This window comes from Loxodonta africana, chromosome 7 (genome assembly GCF_030014295.1).
Source record: "Loxodonta africana isolate mLoxAfr1 chromosome 7, mLoxAfr1.hap2, whole genome shotgun sequence".
NCBI classification, from domain to species: Eukaryota; Metazoa; Chordata; class Mammalia; order Proboscidea; family Elephantidae; genus Loxodonta; species Loxodonta africana.
Window position 1 is genome coordinate 106,374,581 of NC_087348.1, and position 24,871 is coordinate 106,399,451.

Consider the following 24,871-nt stretch of genomic DNA (forward strand, 5'->3'; position numbering starts at 1 on the left):
TTTTTGAATAGTCTTAAAAATGATCCTATGCCATGTATTTGAAATGGAAAAATCTTTCTTCCCAAGGGCCACCTTACTCTACCACGAAACTTTCTGCACAGATTATTGAATAACCCATGACTTTGCCCTTTATCTGATTAGTCCCTGAAAGGGATCATGAGACATCCCTGAAAAGCCTAGAGGCCTTCAGAGTCCTGAATGATCACAAAGGCCTTTTTTTCCCCTATTTACCTGAGATGTCATGGCCACCCTGAGCATTATCAAAAGAGATCACTGTTTGCATCAAATATGAAAAAAAGGGCGGAGGGGGGGAGAAATTTAAAGCTCATTTAGGAAAAATGGAAGTTCATCTGTGGGTTTTATGTCATGTGAAGAGTATTTTGCAACTTTCTTTCATTGACTGGATGACTGGGGGGAAAAAATGCTTCTGTGATATGACCCATGTAAGGAATGTTTTTAGGATTGTCCCATGCTAGTCCTGACAAAATGCTCTTCTTTTCAGCGCACACCAGACACATGGGAGTACAGTGCTCATGTGAGCATCCAGGTTGTCAGTTCCCCAGGATGGGGAACCCTTGACCTCTACCTGTTTTCACTAAATGCTTAGGGATCATTCTCCCCTCACAACCTGCAGTGTCACTGTGTATAGAGCAACCTAGAAAATAATCTTGAGCTCAAAATTAAATGTAAAGTTCAAAGTGTTCTTTGAGGTATGTTGACCTGTATTTTCTTAAATACACCCTATTTTCAGCATTTTATTCCTTCCAAGAAAAGGTGACTTGTTAAATATGCACCTAACATTGTTTTAATTTATATAACTTTATAAGAATCTTAAATAAATTCCCAAATTAGAATAAAAATTCTTTCGCTGGTTACATATTTAAAGGGTTTTTGTCTAAAAAATTATGAACCCTGTCTTCATTAGCAACTGCTTTCAGCAGCCACTAGTAGACAGGGCTAAAAGTAATACAATTTTGTTCACTTTTTTTAGTCATCTGAAATACCTATAATTTTTCATCAAACTCTTTTCTGGGATTCTGATTTCAGAACACAGGTCATAATGTCTTCCATATTTTTGAACATGCTAGGGAAAGGGAAGAAAAAACTCAAGTACCAAATAGCTCTAAGGTACTGTGCTGAGTGCTTTACATGTGTTAATTCATTTCATCCTTATGACCACTCTGTGATGTACATATAATTATTGCCATTTTGCAGGTAAGGATGGCAAAGCTTAGAGTACTTAAGAAACCAAACCCAACCTATTGCTGTCGAGTTGATTCCTACGCATAGCGACCCTATAGGACAGAGTACAGCTGCCCCATAGGATTTCCAAAGCAGTAAATCTTTACAGAAGCAGACTGCCACATTTTTCTCCCACAGAGAGGCTGGTGGGGTTCAAACCGCTGATCTTTTTTTAGTAGCCGTGCGCTTAACCACTATACCACCAGGGCTCCTTGCGTTTAAGAAACTCCACCAATATTGTTAATATTCAATTAGAAAATTAAGCATCAGAGAAAAAATGATTTTAGCTGATTCCAACGGTTTCCAAAACTCTAAACTTTATCCTTTTTTCTTTTTTTATAACAGAGGGCCTTCATTGTCCAATAGATTATAGACTACTTAAGGGTAGAGGTTTAGTTCATTGTATTCCTGGCATCTAGATCAGTGACTGGCACTGATACAGCAGATGTCCAGTAAATATCTGTTGAAGTGAATGAGACACTCCTGGTATATAAGCCTGAAGGAGAGTGAGTATAAGTCTGGTTTAGTAGTTGAAAGCATGTAATGGTGGAAAATGGGCTTTGACTATGGATTCAGACAGGTCAAGTTTGAATCCCGGCTTCCAAAGTTTACCATCTGTATAATATGAACAAGTTACTTAGCCTCTCTAAGCCACAATTTTCTCCTTTGAAACATGGGGATAATAATTGTACCTTCCTGATCATTTATGTAAATCACATCTCCGATAGTAAATATACAATAGATGTTAATTATTATTGCCCTCTCTAGTTGGAGTAGATTGTGGATACTCTTTTAACATACTAAATAATTTAGTAATTTATTATATTTATTATTTATCATCTGTCTTCCCACTAACTAAAATGTGGGCTTCATGAGGGCAGAGTGTCACATGTTTTAATCACTATATTCCAAGTGTCTAGGACAACACTGTCAAATAGAACTTTCTGTGATGATGGAAATGTTTTATATTGGCACTGTCCAATACAGTAGCCAGTAGCCATGTATGGTTTTTGAGCATTTGAAATGTAATTAGCTAGTGTGCTGTGGAACTTAATTTGAAACTTTATTTACTTTTACTTAATTTAAAATTAAATTTAAATAACTGAATGTGGCTGAATGATGATATGTATTAGACAGCACAGATCTGGAATATTCTATGGTACCCAGAAGTTTCTCAATACATGTTTGTTGAATTAATAAATTCCCTCCTGCACACAAAAATTAAGAACTATGCTGCATGATGATGTGTTTAGCTCACTCTTTAAAGATTGCCAATAGAGCACTTTACTGACTGAGCTGTTCATCCTGGAGGCCTCATGAGGTTACAGTCTGTGATTCAGTTTACAGTTGTATTAAGTTGTTGATTTCTATTTCTTTTTGGTGATAGGTCAAGAAAGATTTGGAAACATGACAAGAGTCTATTACCGAGAAGCTATGGGTGCATTTATCGTCTTCGACGTCACCAGGCCAGCCACATTTGAAGCAGTGGCAAAGTGGAAAAGTGATTTGGACTCAAAGTTAACCCTCCCTAATGGCAAACCAGTTTCAGCAGTTCTGTTGGCCAACAAATGTGATCAGGGGAAGGACATGCTCGTGAACAATGGCCTTAAGATGGACCAGTTCTGCAAGGAGCATGGTTTCGTGGGATGGTTTGAAACATCAGCAAAGGTAATGTGACCTTAAAAGATAAACTTACTTTAGGTAAGAGTCACAAAGAAAATGGTGCATAATCATCATCATCATCATCATAATGATGTGTTTGTCTAGTGATTTATAGTTTTCAAACTGCTTGAAAATCTTACTATCTCAATCGTTCCTATGATCAAGCTGATGAAATAGACAGGGCAGGAATTATCATCCACAATTTAAGATGATTGTTGGCCCAGTGGTTAAGATCTTGGCTGCCATCCAAAAGGTCAACAGTTCAAACCCATCAGCCGCTCCACAGAAACCCTACAGGGCAGCCTACTCTATCCTATAGTGTCGCTATGAGTCAGAATCAACCCAACAGCAACGTGTTTTGGTTTGGTAACTAATGGAGTCAAGCAACTTATACATGGTCACACTGATAATAATAACTTATTTTGTTTATTGAGTGTTATGTGCCAGGCATGTTTTACATGTATTTTCTCTTTCAATCCTCATAATGGCTCTATGAGGTAAGTATGATTGTTGTTAGCTGCTTTCAAGTTGGCCCCCGACTCATGGCAACCCTGTGCACAACAGAACTAAACACTGCCTGGTCCTGTGCCATCCCCATGATCAGTTGCAGATCAAACTGTTCTGACCCATACAGTTTTCACTGACTGATTATCAGAAGTAGATATCCAGGCCTTTCTTCCTCCTCCATCTTAGTCTGGAAGCTGTGCTGAAGCCTGTTCATAAGCCTTTGCTGACAGACGGGTAGTGGCTGTGCGTCAGCTACATTGGCTGGTAATCAAATATGGATCTCCTGTAAGGAAGGCAGGAATTCTACCACTGAACCACCAATGTCCTCATAAGTATGATTAGTGTCTCCATTTTATAGTAAATGAAAGAGATGGGTCTCAAATTCAGTGATGTAAAATTGTTAATTTACTCCATCAACATTTAATAAGTGCCTCTCTGTGCCAGGAATTGTACTTTGCCCTAGAAGTGAAAAGACAGCAAGAACCCAGAACTACCACATAGGGAATACTGAGATGGTGGGGTGACAGAGAGTAGACAGCAAATACAAAAAGTGAGAACATAGCACAGCTTGGCACTGCTGCCTTTACTGGGTAGCAGGAGGTGGGGTAGAAGTTGGGGCAGAAGATGAAGGATCTGGGTACCATGAGGAAGATTTCGTACTTCCCATTTGGCCTCACACTACTGTCTGATTTGTCAGGTGTACAGTTTTTGCTTTACTCTCTTTTGTTTTGTTTATGTTTTTATTTCTCTGTATCTGGAAAAAATTCTTGTGGGGTACCTTGAAAATCTCACCAAAAAAAAGAAAAGACGGGTATAAAAGAAATAAAGACAACTTGAAATACTATAAACAGGGTAGGCATAAATGTTTTTATGTAATTTTCTGATATTTTGTCTATACATTATCGGACTGTGTTTTGCAGGCAGTTTTATATCACGATTTTTCCACCTTTTTTTTTATTTGTGGAGAACAAATATTAAATCTTTATGGAGCAGAGGCACTGTGGTATTTGTTTGGGATTTAGCCATGAATGAGATAGACATTATGGAACTTACATGCAGGCCTTATTGTGAACATCTGTGCACATCATTAGAGAATGATGTGAAAATAAAATGAGAATGGACAGCATTCAAGTAGGCAGGAGAGGTGCCTCTGAAAGGTTTTACACTGAAGAACAGAATGGTCCAATTTGCCTGGGAACTACAGGTTGATGAACCGGAGGGAGTGATTCCAGAAACAGAGTGAAATGATTAATGTGTTTCTGTGGGTGGTGTAGTGGTTAAGTGCTACGTCTGCTAACCAAAGGGTTGGCAGTTCGAATCCGCCAGGAGTTCCTTGGAAACTCTGTGGGGCAGTTCTACTCTGTTCTATAGGGTCTCTATGAGTCAGAATCAACTCGACAGTACTGGTTTGGGTGGGAAACATTGAGGACTTGAACTAGGGTAGTGGCTATGAGGATTGGAAAGAAAACATTGAACTTGAGAATATCTGTAAAGTACAAAATAGCAGAATTAAGCAACTGTTTGGCCTGAGAGGAGAGGGGGGTGATGCTGCTTTTTTGGTCACAGTTGGAATATTCATGTTTCAGCCATTCCACTGAGAGTCTCAATGCCTTCCTTTTCTCTCGCCTGTCACTTTGTGCACCTATGTTTGAAAAGGTGTTACTCTTCATTTCCAGGGTTCATGTCCTCCTTTGTGAGGCCCCAGTCACCCAGCATGCTTCATTTCCTTCTTTCCTTTTAAAATTCTTTATTTCCTCTATTTCTTAGGGTTCTTCCTTTGGTTCAGGATACAGTATCCATCATTTTCTACTTCTTAGCTTTTGTTGAACCATTTTGGTTTGTATGTTCGAAAGTTGCATAGGAAGGTAGATAGGTGGAACAAAATTCATAGTTGTGATTAAGTTACAGAAATTTAAGAAATATCACATGTTTTATAGTCTGGTTCTCTTTCTTGGATGTTAGACTTACTTTTTTTTTTTAATTTCAAAATGTGGGTGGATTCACTTATTCTCTTTTTTTATTAGCTCCACACTAATTTCATTCCACAGCTTTTGCATATTCCTTCAAATTCTTTCAAAAAGAGTCATTCTCTAACTCAGAGGCCTCTGGGGACAGAGGTAAAAGAGTAGGATTTTGGAGAGATCCTTGCCTCAATTGGTTACTTTATGTCTCAAGGGGAAACTAGACTAAATGACCCACATATATATGAGGAGTGGAGTCTTCCATAATTCATTCATTTATTCGTTCAACAATTTTTAAACAACTGTTATGTGCCAGGCAGGTGTCCTAGATATTGGAAATATATCAGTTTACAAAATGGACAGAATTCTACAACTACAATTCGGCAACTACAAAACATAAATGAAATACATAGTGTGTTGGATAGTGATAAGTGCTAAATTACAAAAAAAAATAAAATAAAAAAAAAGAGGCCTATGAATTTGTGGAGAGGATTGAAATTTTTTGTGGGTAAAAGCACCTTTTTGACATATTCTTTCACTTCACTTTGACTTTTCCTTCATCAACTCTTGCAGGACCAGCTCAAGTCTGCTTAAGTGCATGTCATTCGACTCACAGTGACCCCATTGACAGGGTAGAACTGCCCTATAGGGGTTGCTAAGCTGTGATCTTTTCAAGAGCAGATTACTAAATCTTTCTCCCATGGAGCCATTGGCTGCCTTACACCACCAGGGTTCCTTGCTTAAGGGCATAATGTTCATTAATGTAAGGCCTGACAAATCCAAGGTTGATATGAGTTGGAATCAATACAATGGCGATGGATTTTTGGTTTTTAATCCATGGTACTTGGATACTGAATTTCCGGTCCTCCAAATCCCTGCAAGTATAAACTTTGAGGAGAAGCTTTGTACAGGGGTGAGACATTTCACAAGCCTGAAGTGCACTGAAATTCTAATGTAATCAAGAGGGTACAAGGTTTCATTATGATAAGTAAAATCCACATTCAGCATTTCTCTTGCCTCCAAATATACTACTATTGAGGTTGTCCTTCTAAATTTCTTAATAATAAAAATGGCTTCATTGTTCCAGGTTAGTATTCAAAGTCAGCATCTAGAAGTTCAGAGTCAATAATACAGCACTGACAAGCTGGAGTGTCAAACTGTTTAGAAAGTCTTCTTAAAGATCTCTGGCAAAGCTTTGCTTACTTTCCACGTATAGTATTACAACATTTACAAAACTGAATCCCAGATCAAACTGTCTGCCTAAAGCTAACATGGCAGCATTTGGGGCCAGCTTCCAGTTTACTCTTTGACTACTTTGGGGATCAGGGAACAAGTCCCATAGAGACCTTTCTCCTGGATGTGAATCTACTAACAATTAGAGTCCTCTTGAGCTACGTCATAACCAGTCTGGTGATAAACATCTGATTTCCTTTTTTTACGTCTCTGAAATTTCTGGTAAGTCAAAGGCTATGACCTCTGCATTTGTTTTTATGGCCACATCCTGCAGAAATCCAGCGGGTATCACCATCGTCTTAGCCATCTCTGAAGCTGAAACTGGCAGGATTTAGAAAAGTCTGTCACTGAGACTAGCTCCCCTTTTGCCGCTGACCCCACTGCAAAGGGAAGTATCCCTTCTTGCTCTTCAGTCTCTTGTGTAGCTTTCCATGAGACTTTTGGCATGAAAACTCTCATGGAAAGTGCTGCTGCTAGGACAGTCCTGGTAGCCCCTGGCTGACTAGTGAATTAAAAGTTAAAAAATTAAAAATGAAATGTATGCTGGAATCTCTGATTTTTCATACCATCTCTTCCAATATTAAAAGCAAAAAAAGCAGTCTTTCCTGAGTCAGGTCTTCTTTGGTTCTCCACCTTTTCATTCTTCTCCTTTCTGAGTTGTGTTTACTTAAATTCTTTTTCTTCTTGTTGCTGTTACTTGTTGAGCTGATTCTGACTCATGGCCAGGCAATATATAGTTAGAGTGGTCATAGGTCCCATTTTGTCCAGAATTTTCCAGGCTTATACCTGCTTTCCCAGCATAATTATTGATAACACCCCCTTTTCTTGTTTGGAATTTAAATTTACATTGGTTGCCCTGAAAATCAGGAGCTTGAGTCCATCTTTCTATTTCATAACTTAACTCTAATAATAGCTGTTTTATGTATTCCTGTGCTTAAGCCCAATATGAATTTGTACACTTGTCCCTTTAGCATGAAGGCCCTACCCTGCTCTTGTTAGTGTAACCCCAAAGTTTGGACTTCTATCTTCCGGGCACATTTCAGTGGTGAGGCCTTGCTCCTTGCTTAAACCAGTGTACCTGCTGCATTCTTGGTGCCCACTGCCTCAATCTCCACGTGGCACTGCTTTGGGGGTTCACTTTCTAGGTATTTTGACCACACCTACTACTTCCCAAGATTGTTGTGACCATTAAGTGAGATAATGTATGTGGGTTCCCCAGATGCATTACGTCTTCTGATCCCATCACACACACACACACACACACACACACACACAATGCACACATCCCATCCTTATTATCTGTTTCCACGCCCCACAGCGTTCGTCTGGGTTTTGATGCTATACACAGTTACTCTCCCATGGAAGGGCCTGTTTGTATATCTCAGCCCTTCCTAGGCTGCTCCATCCTGCCCTGATAGCACAATGGTTCAGGTATGGCTGTTCAGAAATAGGGTGCCTGGAAAACAGTAGGTGGGAAATAATGGAGGAAATTGTCCCTATTCCACAGTGGTGACAAGAATCAAATTCACACAAAGAGCTTGCGATGCTCCTTGCTCTCACTCCCTTCCGCCTCATGTTGTACACCTGGCAAATTTTCTAGTATGTTTTTATTCTACATGTAGTGATTTTTTTCTGGGGAGCATGGTCTGCCTTTTCCCCGATAGGAACCCTGGTGGTGCAATAGCTGTGTTCTTCCGCTAACCTAAAGTTTGGTGATTTGAACCCACCAACTGCTGGGGGGAAAGATGTGTCAGTCTGCTTCCTTGCAGCCTGCTTCTATAAGCCTTGGAAACCCTATGGGGCAGTTCTACTCTGTCATATAGGGTCACTATGAGTCGGGATCTACTTGATGTCAACAGGTTTGGTTTTGGTATTTTTTTTCTCACCTATAACATTACAAAATCAATGAGTGCCACCAGGAAGAAGCTTTCTTGTGTTAACTTCTACTCAATTTTGGTCTCTCCCCTGAAGGTAAAAAGAAAATGATGTGTGTCCTTATGTTAGGAAAAGGACTATACCCTATTGGGTTCTCTTTAAGAAATTATTGGCTATTTAGTCAGAAGAGTGGATGTTTCACAGTATAGTGGACACTTTTCATGTTTTATGGTTGTTCAGCAACTATTAAACACATTTACTATCTTTGGGAAAGTTCCAGAGATGGGAGCCTTACTTTCCTGGGAAGAACCTTAAAACTTTCTTACTTTACTGCCTTTGCAGCTAGGGATAGGCATACGGCCTAGATTCCATCAATCAGACAGTTGTGGGAGCGAGCAACTTGAGAAAGAAGGCACAGTGCAGAATCCATTTTTTTCTGAGGAGGGTGGGGCAGAGCAGCCCCAGGTTTGGGAGACAGCAAAGTTTGCGGAGTCCTCTACACAGAAGCAGCATCAGTGCTTTTTCCAGGTACAGCTGCATTCAAGTTGAGCTCCTAGGAGCTTCACAGATTGTGGGGCAGAGCAGCTCCAGCTTTGGGAGACAGCAAGGTTTGCAGAGTCCTTGATACGGACGCAGCATCAGTGCTCGTTCTAGGTACAGCTGCATTCAAGTTGAGATCTTGGGAGCTTCACAGATTATAGGACCTAGTTCTCAGTGGTGGGAGACAGCAGTTTTATCATTGAGCCTTTTCTTTCTGGAAGCTTAGGCTCAAGCCTGATTCTCTAGCTTCCTAATACTTCTGCAAACTACCTAATATTCCTTGAACAAATTTTTCATCATATTTAACCAGGCAGCATCAGCTTCTTTACCTTGCAACTGAGCATGCACATTGATCTACACAGTCCCATCCATTTGAGAAAACTGAGTTAAACAACTGCTTTCCTTTCTGCAGGACTTCTCAGGACCTTTGCTATTCTAATATGCATTTTGACTCTCCAGACATAATAATGGCTATGTTTCTTGCTGCTTGCTGTGTGTTAGCTTTGTGCTAAAATTTTTATGTGCATAACTCATTCAGTCCTTAGCATGACCCTATAGGGTAGGTATAATAATAATAATTATTATTATTATATTAAAGAAGAAAAGATTGAGGTTTAGATGACTCTCCCAAAGCTATATAGCTATTACTTAAATTCTTTGATTCTAAAATGCATTTTATTATTGTTTTATTGGGATAAAAATATACATAGCAAAACATTTGCCAATTCAACCTTTTTATCGTTCATATGTTAGCATTTCAGAATCGTGATATGACCTATCGTATTTTCTAAACTGATGGTGTGTTTTTCAAATAATGGCTTTTTTATTGCCTTTTCCAAAAGGAGACTACAGTATGCAGCAGTTCCTAAATGTGCTTGGCCATGTTGAACACATAACAAAATAGTGAAGCACATTTAGGAAATGCTGGCCTAAAATTCTCTTATAAGGGGAAAGTTTTTTGTGTCTTATTGGGTTTAGTGAGCTCTTTTTATTTTATTATGTTCGGTTGTTCTGCAGGCAGAAATATACAGCAGTTAAGCGGCTGGTTTTCTGGAGGCTGTTTGAGGAGTAGTAACACACATCATTCCTTTTTATAGGCTTCTAGAAAAAATTCAGTTAAAAATTATAATGTATTTATACAAACTGGGAATACATAGTTAATTGCATTGGGTATGTGTAGATAGTTATTCTAATTCATTTTTTAATGGATTGAGTATAGGACATCATTAAAAAAAAAAAAAAAAAAACCTTTTTAAATTAGGGAGTAGGCCATCTCTGATTATTTCTATTTTTCAAATGTCAAATCATGAAAACATGCTTCACAGTCACTCGTGCACTCATTCATAGACATGATTTGTATCAAGTGATTATTGTTTCTAGCCCCACACTGTGAGTGGTATGCGTTAAGTGCTTTCTGTGTTCAGAGCATGCTAGTTGATGCTTATTATTCTTAAAATGTCAAGATTCACTCTGGAAAACAAATACTCTAGTTTTTAGGCACACGTCTCCAAAGAATTTAGATGGGGTTGTAGGATGTGTCTCCATGGATTTAATTGGCCACAGCATATTTAGTGTTGGGTGGCTAGACTTATCGGCAATGGGTTTTTTTTTTTTTTTAATTAGAGTTGGTTTTAGTTAGGGACATGGAAGGAAGGGCCCAATCTGAAATCTGAAATAAGAGCAAAGTTAGAAGGCATCACTTAAAGAAAATGATGGCTGTGATTAATAGTCACGATCATTTCACAGAATGACCACCAGTCTGTAGTTCAACAATTTGAATCACCACTTCTGAAAGATTCTTAATGCCATCTTTGAAAAATGGAAACCATTTCCTGAAATTAAAACCAAAAACCAAACCCAGTGCCATCAAGTTGATTCCAATTGTTGAAGATTCTTTGGCAGAAAACTTCCCTGATATCATGAAAGATGAGAAGATATCTATCTAAGTTGCTCATCGAACTCCACATAAGGTAACTGTTAAAAGAAAGTCACCAAGACATATCATAATCAAACTTGCCAAAACCAAAGATAGAGAATTTTAACGGCAGCTAGGGATAAATGAAAAGTTACCTACAAAGGAGAGTCAATAAGAATAAGCTTGGACTATTCGGCAGAAGCCACACAGGCAAGAAAGCAGTGGGATGACTTATATAAAAAAAATTAAAGGAAAAAAATTGCCAGCCAAGAATCTTATATCCAGCAAAACTGTTCCTCAGATATGAAGGTGAAATTAGGACATTTCCAGATAAACAGAAGTTTAGGGAATTCGTAAAAACCAAACCAGAACTATAAGAAATACTAAAGGGAGTTCTTTGGTTAGAAAATCAATAATATCAGGCATCAACCCAAGACTAGAACACTGGGCAGAGCAATTAGAAGTCAACCCAGACAGGGAAATCACAAAGATAAATCAAGGTGGAAAAAAAAAAAAAAAAACTTAAAACACGGAAACAACTATGATATTATGTAGAAGAAGACAACATTAAAATAATAGAGAGGGACTAAGAAATATAGTCATAGACCTTCCATATGGAGAAGAAGATACAGCGATACAAAGAAATAAAATTTAGGTTTAAATTTAGAAAAATAGGGGTAAATAATAAGGTAACCACAAAGGAGACAAACTATCCTACACATCAAAATAAAAGAAAAGAAAAAAAATAGAGACTCAGCAGAAACAAAATTAACAATGAATATGAGGAAAGGACAATATATAATCTGCTCAGCACATAAATTTAAGTGGGAAAAAGAAACTGTCAACAACACACAAAAAAAGACATCAAAACGATAGCACTAAATTCATGCCTATCCATAATTTTGCTGAATGTAAATAGACTAAATGCACCAATAAGGAGACAGAGAGTGGCAGAATGGATTAAAAAACACAGTCCATCTATATGCTGCCTACAAGAGACACACCTCAGACTTAGAGACAAAAACAAGCGAAAACTCAAAGGATGGAAAAAAATATATCAAGCAAACAACAATCAAAAAAGAGGAGTAGTAGCAATATTAATTTCTGACAAAACAGATTTTAAAGTTAAATCCGTCATAAAGGATAAGGAAGGACACTATATAATGATTAAAGGGACAATATACCAAGAAGATGTAACCATACTAAATATTTATGCACCCAATGACAGGGCTGCAAGATACATAAAACAAATGCTACCACCATTGAAAAGTGAGACAGACAGCTCCACAATAATAGTAGGGGACTTCAACATACGACTTTCGGTGAAGGACAGGACATCCAGAAAGAAGCTCAATAAAGACATGGAAGATCTAAATGCCACAATCAACCAACTTGACCTCATAGACATATACAGAACAGTCCACCTAACAGCAGCCAAGTATACTTTCTTTTCTATTACACATGGAACATTCTCTAGAATAGACCACATATTAGGTCATAAAGCAAGCCTTAGCAGAATCCAAAACATTGAAATATTATAAAGCATCTTCTCTGACCGTAAGGCCATAAAAGTGGAAATCAATAACAGAAAAAGCAGGGAAAAAATATCAAACACTTAGAAACTGAACAATACCCTGCTCAAAAAAGACTGGATTGTAGGAGACATTAAGAATGGAATAAAGAAATTCATAGAATCCAATAAGAATGAAAATGCTTCCTATTAGAACCTATGGGACACAGTGAAAGCAGTCAGTGCTCAGAGGTCAATTTATATCAATAAATGCACACATACAAAAAGAAATTATCTCTACAGATATCTCAAAGAATTATCTCTACAGCTTGAACAAATAGAGAGCAACAAACCCTCAGGCACCAGAAGAAAACAAATAAGAAAAATTAGAGCTGAACTAAATGAAATAAAAAACAGAAAAACCATTGAAAGAATTAATAGGACCAAAAGCTGGTTCTTTGAAAAAAAATCAACAAAATTGATAAACCATTGGCCAGTTGACAAAAGAAAAACAGGAGAGGAAGCAAATAACCCGAATAAGAAATGAGAGGGGCGATATTACAGCAGACCCAACTGGAATTAAAAGAATCATATCAGATTACTATGAAAAATGGTATTCTAACAAATTTGAAAACCTAGAAGAAATGGATGAATTCCTAGAAACACACTACCTGCCTAAACTAACACAAACAGAGGTAGAACAACTAAATAGACCCATAAAAAAAGAAGAGGTTGAAAAGGTAATGAAAAAACTCTTAACCAAAAAAAGCCCTGACCTGGACAGCTTCACTGCAGAGCTCTACCAAATTTTCAGAGAAGAGTTAACACCACTACTACTGAAGGTATTTTAGAGCATAGAAAAGGCTGGAATACTCCCAAACTCATTCTATAAAGCCAGCATATCTCTGATACCAAAACCAGGTAAAGACACCGGAAAAAAAGAAAATTACAGACCTATATCCCTCATAAAGTTAGATGCAAAAATCCACAACAAAATTCTAGCCAGTGGAATTCAACAACATATCAAAAGAATAATTCACCAAGACCAACTGAGATTCATACTTGGTATACAGGGATGGTTCAACATTAGAAAAACAATTAATGTAATCCATCATATAAATAAAACAAAAGACAAGAATCACATGATTTTATCAATTGATGCAGAAAAGGCATTTGACAAAGTTCAATACCCACTCATGTCAAAAACTCTCAGCAGAATAGGAATAGAAGGAAAATTCTTCCACATAATAAACGGCATTTATACAAAGCCAATAGCCAACATCATCCTAAATGGAGAGAGCTGAAAAGCATCCCCCTTGAGGTCACGAACCAGAAAAGGACACCCTTTATTACCAGTCTTATTCAACATTGTGCTGGAGGTCCTAGCCAGAGCAATTAGACTAGATAAAGAAATAAAGGGCACCCAGATTGGTAACAAAGAAGTAAAAGTATCTCTATTTGCAGATGATATGATCTTATACATAGAAAACCCTAAGGAATCCTCAAGAAAACTACTGAAACTAATAGAAGAGTTTATCAGAGTATCGGAATACAAGATAAACATACAAAAATCAGCTGTACTCCTCTATACCAACAAAAAGAACATCGAAGAGGAAACCACCAAATTAATACCATTTACAGCAGCCCCCAAGAAGATAAAATACTTAGGAATAAATCTTAGCAGAGATGTAAAAGACTTATACAAAGAAATCTACAAAACACTTCTGCAAGAAACCAAAGGAGACTTACAAAAGTTGAAAAACATACCTTGCTCATGAAGACTTAACATTATAAAAATGTCTATTCTACCAAAAGCAATCTATACATTTAATGCAATTTCGATCCAAATTCCAACGACTGTTTTTAATGAGATGGAGAAACAAGTCACCAACTTCATATGGAAGGGAAAGAAGCCCCGGATAAGTAAAGCATTACTGAAAAAGAAGAGCAAAGTGAGATACCTTACTCTATCAGATTTTAGAACCTATTATACTGCCACAGTAGTCGGAACAGCCTGGTATTGGTACAACAACAGATACATAAACCAATGGAACAGAATTGAGAATCCAGACATACATCCATCCACACAGGAGCAGTTGATATTCGACAAAGGCCCCAGAACAGTTAAATGGGGAAATGACAATGTTTTTAACAAATGGTGCTGGCATAACTGGATATCCATCTGCAAAAAAATGAATGAAGACCCATACCTCACTCCTGCACGAAAACGAGCTCAAAATGGATCAAAGACCTAAATATAAAATCTAAAATGATAAAGATCATGGAATAAAAAATAAGGACAATGTTAGGAGCCCTACTACATGGCATAAACAGTATACAAAACATTACTAACAATGCAGAAGAAAAACTAGATAACTGGGAGCTCCTAAAAATCAAACACCTACGCTCATCCAAAGACTTCACCAAAAGAGCAAAAAGATTACCTATAGACTGGGAAAAAGTGTTTAGCTATGACATATCTGATCAATGCCTGATCTCTAAAATCTACATGATACTGCAAAAACTCAACTACAAAAAGACTAATATCCCAATTAAAACATGGGCAAAAGATATGACCAGACACTTCACTAAAGAAGACATTCAGGTAGCTAACAGATACATGAGGAAATGCTCATGATCAGTAGCCATTAGAGAAATGCAAATCAGAACTACAATGAGATTCCATCTCACTCCAACAAGGCTGGCATTAATTCAAAAAACACAAAATAATAAATGTTGGAGAGGCTAGGGAGAGACTGGAACATTTATACACTGCTGGTGGGAGTGTAAAATGATACAACCACTTTGGAAATCAATTTGGCGCTTCCTTAAAAAGCTAGAAATAGAACTACCATATGATCCAGAAATCCTACTCCTTGGAATATATCCTAGAGAAATAAGAGCCTTTACACGAACAGATATATGCATACCCATGTTTACTGCAGCACTGTTTACAATAGGAAAAAGATGGAAGCAACCAAGGGGTCCATCAACGGATGAATGGGTAAATAAATTATGGTATATTCACACAATGGAATACTACGAATTGATAAAGAACAGTGATGAATCTGTGAAACATTTCATAACATGGAGGAATCTGGAAGGCATCATGCTGAGTGAAATTAGTCAGTTGCAAAAGGACAAATATTGTATAAGACCACTATTATAAGAACTCAAGAAATAGTTTAAGCAGAGAAGAAAATATTCTTTGATGGTTACTAGACGAGGGATGGAGGAATGGTGGGAAAGGGGTATTCACTAATTAGATAGTAGGTAAGAACTACTTTAGGTGCCAGGAAAGACAACACGCAATACAGGGGAGGTCAGCACAACTGGACTAAACCAAAAGCAAAGAAGATCCTGAATAAACTGAATCCTTCGAGGCCAGCCTAGCAGGGGCAGGGGTTTGGCGACCATGGTTTCAGGGGACATCTAAGTCAATTGGCTTAATAAAATCTATTAAGAATACACTTTGCATCCCACTTTGGAGAGTGGCATTTGGGGTCTCAAACGCTAGCATGCAGCCATCTAAGATGCATCAATTGTTCTCAACCCACCTGGACCAAAGGAGAATGAAGAACACAAAGGACACAAAGTAATTACGAGCCCAAGAGACAGAAAGGACCACATAAACCAGAGACTACATCAGCCTGAGACGAGAAGAACTAGATGGTACCAGGCTACAGCCGATAATTACCCTGACAGGGAACACAACAGAGAACCCCTGAGGTAGCAGGAGAGCAGTGGGATGCAGACCCCAAATTCTTGTAAAAAGACCAGACTTAATGGCCTGACTAAGAGTAGAAGGACCCTCGTGGTCATGGCCCCCAGACCTTCTGTTGGCCCAGGACAGGAACCATTCCCGAAGCCAACTCTTCAGACATGGATTGGACTGGACAGTGTGATGGAGAGGGATGCTGGTGAGGAGTGAGCTTCTTGGATCAGGTGGACACTTGAGACTACGTTGGCATCTCCTCCCTGGAGGGGAGATGAGAGAGTACAGGGAGTTAGATGCTGGCGAAATAGACACAAAAAGAGAGAGTGGAGGGAGGGAGCGGACTGTCTCATTAGGGGGAGAGCAATTGGGAGTATGTAGCAAGGTGTATTTAAGTTTTTGTGTGAGAGACTGACTTGATGTGTAAACTTTCACTTAAGCACAATAAAAATTTTTTTAAAAAGTACTCTCAGAGGACATAACCCTTAGCTTGGTGTACAGGAAGCAAGATATCATATGTGTCATTCTATCCGTCATGATTCCCATTGTCACTACTTAGAGCTCAGGACCTTACTGTTTCATGCTTGGACAACTGTAATATCGCATCTCTAGACTCATCTTGTGGTGGTCTAAACTGCAGGCTACTACTAAAAACTCAGCCACCCAAGAGAACCATTTGATTTTGTCACCACCTAGTTCAAGAAACTTCTGTATGTTCCACTTCTTACTGATTTGGTGCAAAGGAATTCAACAAAAATTGAGGCATCTGATATTTTCTGAAATGACCAGATTGAGGATTGGGTGCAACTCTCTGTTTGTGGTTCCATTTTCACCCTTGTGGCCCCCATCTTCCATACTAAGAGAGGAATGTCGGGTGATTGTGAAGTAACTAGCTGTGAGCCCTTCCTGTCACATATCCGTGAAATTTCCATACTATAACCAATCTAAGAAAAACAGTATACCCTTCTAAGCCAATCGCCTTACAGAGCTTGGCACAGGAAGCCCTCCTTACAAGTTCCAATACGGAAGTTCTTGCGTCATGGGTTCCTCCCACCAAAACCGTTGTTTTAACATATTCCCTCCACAGGAAGCCCTGCCCTAAAATGATCTAGTACCAATTGAGTAATCCCATTTGATAATCTAAGTTTGTAAGTACCAATCAAGTAATGTGTTTCCGATCCATTGTTCTCCTATAAAACGTCACAGCTGAGTTACCATTTTGAACTTTCTGGATTCCACCACATGGAGTTGTTTATTCCCAGTTGAAACTTTTTTTCCAGGAAATCAGTTTTACACTAATCAGAGTATGGATGGTTACTCTATGACAATTCAAATCCAAATGACGTATAACAGGGCTTGGTAAACTACAGCCCACAAGCTAAATATGGCCTGCCGCTTGTCTTGTAATTAACGTTTTATCACAACACACCCACGCTCATTGGTTTATGTATTGTCTATGACTGCTTTTCTGCTGTAACTGCAGAGTTAAGTGGTTGCGACAGAGACCTTAGAGCTTTCAAGGGCTGTGATTTACCATCTGGTTACTTTGAGTCAGAATCAACTGGACAGCAAAGGGGTTTTTAATGAACCCCTTACAGAAAAAGTTTGCTGACCTCTGCCTTACAGTAACAATAGCTTCTATTTAGCCAGGCATTTTGCTAATGACTTTACCTTCATTCCCAGCCGCCCAGTGGGCTGGTTTAGCTCATCCTTAAAACAAGCTTGTAGGGTAGTTAGTATTTTTATTCCTGTTTTGCAGATGAGGGTATTAAAGTTTAGACTAGAGAGATTAAGTGACTAGCTGAGGATTTCATAGTTGGTTGGAGCCCTGGTGGGGCAGTGGTTAAGAGCTCAGCTGCTAACCAGAAGGTCGGCTGCTACCAGCTGCTCCTTGGAAACCCTATGGGGCAGTTCTACTCTGTCCTATAGGGTCACTATGAGTGAAATCGACTCAAAGGCAATGGGTTTTGTTTTCTTTTTCTTTAATGCTGTAGAGTTGAGATATTAAGCCACATGTGCTAATAGCACAGTTTAGCTCCCCACCCACCACATTCTTCTACCTTATATAGCCTTTTCCAATTTGACTCCATTATATTTTGATATAGTAACTGTTTATTGAGTGGCTGATATAAAGTATGGACTGGGTAAGATGTAGCCCCTATACCCTAAAAGCTTCAAGTCTAATGCACAGACATATAAATAGATCTAGGATATGTGACAAAGTGGAGTGATTCACCTGGAAATGTTGAGAGGACTGGTGAGGAGGGGTCCTTTCTCACATGTGCTTTCCCTCAAGCTATTGCCATCCTTTCTCCCCTCTCCCCTTCTCCTCCTCTGTTGCCCATGGAGGTTCCTCTGTATGAATGCATGTTCTTTCTTTGCATTCTATTTTATACAAGGAAGTCTAGCTCTGAGTGTAAGAGGGAAAAAAGTAAAAAAGCCCCTGGCTTTAGGTGTAGGGAGTCTTTAGAAATCAAATGTCAATAGGCTCAAAGATAAACTACCTCACTTTCCAGATGTTTCTTGTCTTCCGGAAACCCATGAAAAAATGCCTACAAGGATTCTTTGTTCTCAGAGAGGATCAAGACAGACCTCAGACCCTATCAAACGAAGCCGGGCCCAACAACACACAAGACATATTTTTTTATGCTTCTTTTCAGTATCATTTAAATATGTCCTCTCCTTCCCCAGGGGACATTTGGAAATGTCTGGAGAAATCTTTGTTGTCACAATTGAGGGTAGAGTGTGAGGGGTGCTACTGACTGTTCGTGGGTAGAGACCAGGGATGCTGACAAACACCCAACAATTAACGGCACACACCTTACCCCCTCGGCTTCCAACAAAGAATTATTTGGCCCAAAATGTCAGTAACGCAAGGTTGAGAAACCCTGGACATCATGTTTTATATTAGAGTTTTCCAAATTTAAGGAAAAGGCACTAATTCTGTAAAAGTTGCTGTTATTTAAGTAACATTTTTCCTTTAAGAAAAATTAAGTAGGGATATGAGATGTCCTTTGATTTCTGTATGATTACCAAAAAAAAATGTTGAGTCTTTGGGTTCAGGCTTCTATTGCCTATTAAGGATTCTGTCCCTGAAAAGTTCATCCTAAAGGCTATGCATTGACCCATGGAAGAGCTTTTCCCTCTCTGCTCCCCATTGAACTTGTACTTCAGCCTCACTCAAGCATTTCCAGGACTCCCTGTTCTTTCTCACCTCCACAGTTATAGGCATGCTTTTGCCTAGAATGCCTTTCCCCTCCCATCTTTTCCTCTGGAAATTCTCCAGACTTTCCGAGCCCTGTTCTATTCCTACCCAACACCATATGACATCCACAGACTCTTTAAAGGGGCTTCATCCATCCCTCTCATGTACCTGTCACCAGCTAGGAGGTATATATATGGCCAGCCAGCCCACATGGTGCAGCTCAGCCCTTACTTTTAATGGATGGTCAGTGCCTGGACAGATGAGGCCAAACTGTGGTACCTCTGAGGGACCATGTTCTTCCATGCCCAGGAAAACAACCTTTTCCTAAGCTGAACCTGGGCTCTGTTATCACCATGCACTTGTGAACCTGAGAAAGGGCAGTAGAAGCACATAGAGGCAGAGATGCACTTTGGCAGTGTATAGAGAGAGGGGGTTTTGATGCCAGACAGATCTGGGTATGGACCTTCCTTTGACACAGGTTATGTGGCTTTGAGCAAGCTCCTTAATCATTCTGAGCCTCCTTTTCTCATATGAAAAATGGGGATAGTACTTACTTCAGAGAGTTGTTGTGAGAATCAGTGAGGATAAGCATGAAATGCCTGGAACATTGTTAGTATGCAACAAGTGGTTGCTATCTCTAAAAAAACACGCATGCACACAAAATTGCACACATGATTTCAGGACATTTCTCCCCACTGAAGAATTGACCTTGGTCAATAGCCAGCCCACCATACCTTGAAGCAGTCTTCCTCTTGGAACTCTATCTCTAGCCGTGGCTTCTCTCCTGAACTTCAAACTTCCCTATCCCTCTGGATCTCAGCCTGGATATCACACAGATGACTCCTCAAAGCCAATATGGCTGAAACTGTATTCAGTAGCTTTTCTACCAAAATAATACTCTGGATGTTTCTCGTCTGATTTGGAGACCTCGCATCCACTAACACACCCAAGCTTTACACATATGACCATGATCCTCGTCCTTCAGAAACCCTGTTACACGTGAAGTGTAAGTTTCTGACCATAGAAAAGCCCCATAATGAGGCTTTCTCTGCCTCTCCAGACCTATTTCTGGCCACTCTGTCCCTCCTTTTATCCTCTAGCGATGCTAAACTCTGTCAAGTCCCCTTTTAGCACCTTGGTGTTCCTCCTGAGTGGAACACACTTCCTACCTTGATTTAACTGTCTCTCACTCTTCCTTCAGAACTCAGCTCGTGCGTCATCTGTTGCTGACTTTCATGTAGCCTCTCCTATCCTGCACCACATTATGTTGAAATTATGTCTATATGGGCCTGACCCCTGCACTGCTCCGTGAAGCCCTCCTGGTTATCAACCAGTACAGTGACTTGCACCCAGAGGGTGATCCTTCGGTTTGTTTATCAGATGGAACAGAATTGTTTACTGCACTGTCTTCCAAAGACTCTTTCAGATCCTTTTACTGTATTACTCTTCTTCCTGGCCTTTGTGTGTGTTTCTGTCCTTAGAGAACCATGCAGAAGCAGAGAAAATTAATTTACTTCTGTATTTCCCAGAAGGACTCCACATTATGTAACTCCTTTCATCCAGAAAGCTCTCTAGACACTTTTCACAGCAGAGAGATTATAGCGCCCCACTCTGTAGATGGGGAAATAGAAAAGAAAAAGGAAGATAAGAGAAGCAGCCCCCATGAATGCCTTGGACCCAAACCTGACTGGAAGCTGTGGTGTCCTTCATTTGTAATGCCACCTAGCATCCTGCAAGGATCTAACATGAGCCTATGGATGTGATTATCCAGCTCATCCCTTCTTCACACCCCATGGCCAGAATACAGCAGTTTTTCCCTCATTGAATTTCTCGTAATCTTGTTTTACATGTATCTCTCCTTGTTTCAGCTGCTGTCATTTGAGCCACAAACGGTAAGTATGATATTTGTCTTTTGTGCTAATAAAGAAATGGGGTTCCAGAGAAGCCTTTTTTTTTTTTAATTGTGCTTTAAGTCAAAGTTTACAGCTTAATTTCTCATTCAAAAATTTATATAGATTTTTTTGTGACATTGGTTGCAATCCCCACAATGCAACAGCACACTCCTCCTTTCCACCCCAGGTTCACTGTGTCCATTCATCCAGTTCCGGTCCCTTTCTGCCTTCTCATCTTTGTTTTGGGCAGGAGTTGCCCATTTGATCTCGTATATTTGATTGAACTAAGAAGCATGTTCCTCACACGGTTATTTTTTGTTTTATAGGCCTAATTGTTGTCTGAAAAGTGGGCATCAGGAATGGTTTCATGTCCGAGTTAGCAGAGTTTTCGGGGGCCATAGTCTTGGAGGTTCCTTCAATCTCTGTCACACCAGTAGATCTGGTCTTTTTTCGTGAATTTGAATTCTGTACTACATTTTTCTCCCATTCTGTCCCAGACTCTCTTGTAATCCCTGTCAGAACAGTCAGTGGTGGTAGCTGGGCACCATCTAATTCTTCTGGTTCATGTGGTCTTTTAGTCCTTTGGTCTAATATTTTCCTTGTGTCTTCAGTTTTTTTCATTCTCCTTTGCTCTGGACAGAATGGGACCAATATATGTATCTGAGATGGCTGCGTACAAGCTTTTAAGGCTCCAGATACTACTTACCAAAGCAGGATGCAGAACATTTTCTCTATGAACTATGTTATGCCAATCGACCTAGATATCTCCCAAGACTATGGTCCCCAGAGCCCAGCCCCAGCTACCCAGTCCCTCAAAGTGTTTGGAGGTGTCTAGGAAACTTCTGTGCTTTTGCTTTTGTCCAGTTGTGCTGATGATTGAAGAATCCAGGCCTAGACTTCAGATTTCCTCACTTTTAGTCTAGTGCTCTATCTAATGACAAGGATTCCTAAACAGGACTGTGCATCAGGATCTCCTGAGAAGCTTGATAAAATTGCAGATGTCTCTGCCCTACTCTGAGAGAGGCCTGGAGGGGGGCTTAGAATGTGTGTTTTTGGAAAACACTTCTAAGGTAACTTTGACGTGCAACCTGGTTAAGGTGCATTGTGTTAGATTCTGTTTGTTCATTCATTGACTTATTAATTCATGAAATTTTCATTACATACAACAAATACGCATACTCAAATACGCATACACCTACTGCGTATTTGGGTAGGTATTTTGGTAGGTGCTGCAGCACTGAATTCCCAATCTCCTGGAAGAAAACTGATCAAAATAAATAATTACAGCACAGTATGAAGTTCTATAAAAATCAGTGGCTTCTACAGACAGCTGTGAGAGTACTTGAAGGCAAAACTGCCATCTCTACCTGGGAGTGAGGCAGATTTCTTGACATTTGAGCTGGATCACCAAGGATAAAATGGTTCCCAAAGAAAGACTCAAAAATCAGGAACTTCTTTTTAAAGAATGTTGCTCAGAGAGCCCTGGTTGTGCAATGGTTAAAGCACTAGGTTGCTAACCAGAAGGTTGGCAGTTTGAACCCAACAGCCGCTTCACAGGGAAAAGAGGTGGCAGTCTGCTTCCATAAAGATTACAGCCTTGGAAACCTCATGGGGCAGTTGTACTCTGTTCTATATGGTCACTCGGAGTTGGAATCAACTTAATGGCAATGAGTTTTTGTCCAGAGGGACATTGAGAACTCAATTTTGGGAGCCCTTCAGTACTTTAAAAAGCAAAAACAAGCCTCTCAACTTTTTAATAAGGTATGTAAGAGCATGTCACTGTAACAGAGTTAGCTAGTTTTATCAGTCATCAGAAAATTGTCAGTATAAGACCACAGAGAACCTTGATAATAAGAGCAATAGTATCTGTGAAACATTTCATAACATGGAGGAATCTGGAGGGCATTATGTTGAGTGAAATTACTCAGTCGCAAAAGGACAAATATTGTGTAAGACCACTATTACAAGAACGCAAGGAATAGTTTAAACAGAGGAGAAAATATTCTTTGATGGCTATGAGATGGGGGAGGGAGGGAGGGTGGGAGAGAGGTATTCACTAATTAGATAGTAGATAAGAACTACTTGAGGTGATGGGAAAGACAACACATAATACAGGCGAGGTCAGCACAACTGGACTAAACCAAAAGCAAAGAAGTTTCCTGAATTAACTGAATGCTTCGAAGGCCAGCGTAGCAGGGGTGGGGGTTTGGGGACCATGGTTTCAGGGACATCTAAGTCAACTGGCATAATAAAATCTATTAAGAAAACATTCTGTATCCCACTTTGGAGAGTGGCATCTGGGGTCTTAAATGCTAGCAAGCAGCTATCTAAGATGCGTCAGTTGGTCTCAACCCACCTGGATCAAAGGAGAATGAAGAACACCAAAGACACAGGGTAATTACAAGCCCAAGAAACAGAAAGGGCCACATAAACCATAGACTACATCAGCCTGAGACCAGAAGAACTAGATGGTGCCTGGCTACAACCGATGACAGCCCTGACAGGCAACACAACAGAGAACCCCTGAGGGAGCAGGAGAGTAGTGGGATGCAGACCCCAAATTCTCATAAAAAGACAAGACTTAATGGTCTGACTGAGACTAGAAGGACCCCGGTGGTCACGGCCCCCAGACCTTCTGTTGGCCCAGGACAGGAACCATTCCCAAAGCCAACTCTTCAGACAGGGATTGGACTGGACAGTGTGATGGAGAGGGATGCTGGTGAGGAGTGAGCTTCTTGGATCAGGTGGACACTTGAGACCATGTTGGCATCTCCTCCCTGGAGGGGAGATGAGAAGATAGAGGTTGTTAGAAGCTGGCGAAATGGACGCGAAAAGAGAGAGTGGAGGGAGGGAGCGGACTGTCTCATTAGGGGGAGAGCAATTGGGAGTATGTAGCAAGGTGTATTTAAGTTTTTGTGTGAGAGACTGACTTCATTTGTAAACTTTCACTTAAAGCAAAAAAAAATAAAAAAAAAGAATAATAGTAAAACTTGTATCTGTTGAATACTTATTCTCTACCAGGCCTTGCCCTAAGTGCTTTAATTATTTTATTTACTTCTCATAAACCCTTATGAAGTAGGTGGTATTATTATTTCCACTTTCCATATTAAGAAACTGAGTCTTAGAGACGTTAAATGATTTACTCAAGATCACATGGGTAGAAAGTGGCAGAGCTAGAATTAGGACTCAGATCTCTGTACTCAAATCCTTTGTTCTCTAATTTTTTTTAACCTCTATGTATCTAAATAATAATCTTATGTTGCTGTTTCTTGATTTAGTAGGTTTAGATGTACCCACTGATATCTGCTATGCTAGATTAGAATTTAACATTACCAGACTACCGCTCCTCCATCCTCCTAGTAGAGTTTTATCACTGATTTCAGTTATAACAAAAACCATGATTTATACCATTAACTATGAAAACCTCGTTCACTCACATAATTTGCTGTCTCTGATTCTCCAATGTTTTGAAAGCGCCCCTCCAGGCCTCTCTGAGAGTAGGTCTGAGACATCTGCAATTTTAATAAGCTCCTCAGGTGACCTCAATGCACCAACCTGTTTGACCTTTAATATTTTGAAAACCCCCCCACGTGTCTGTCAGTTCGTCGTACTGT

At 39.6% G+C, this 24,871-nt stretch overlaps 1 protein-coding gene across 3 annotated transcripts in view; it reads left to right on the forward strand.

Moving 5' to 3' along the window:
• The window catches only part of RAB38 (RAB38, member RAS oncogene family), a 170,440-nt gene that overhangs the window by 18,313 nt on the left and 127,256 nt on the right, over positions 1 to 24,871 (forward strand). For all 3 annotated transcript variants that reach the window (XR_002787826.2, XM_064288811.1, XM_003418553.4), the window contains exon 2: positions 2,630 to 2,910. Coding sequence is in view for 2 of the 3 variants with exons in the window: in XM_064288811.1 (XP_064144881.1) it covers positions 2,630 to 2,910 (281 nt within the window). In the remaining variant the exon portion in view is untranslated. The remainder of the gene's footprint in view (positions 1 to 2,629; positions 2,911 to 24,871) is intronic.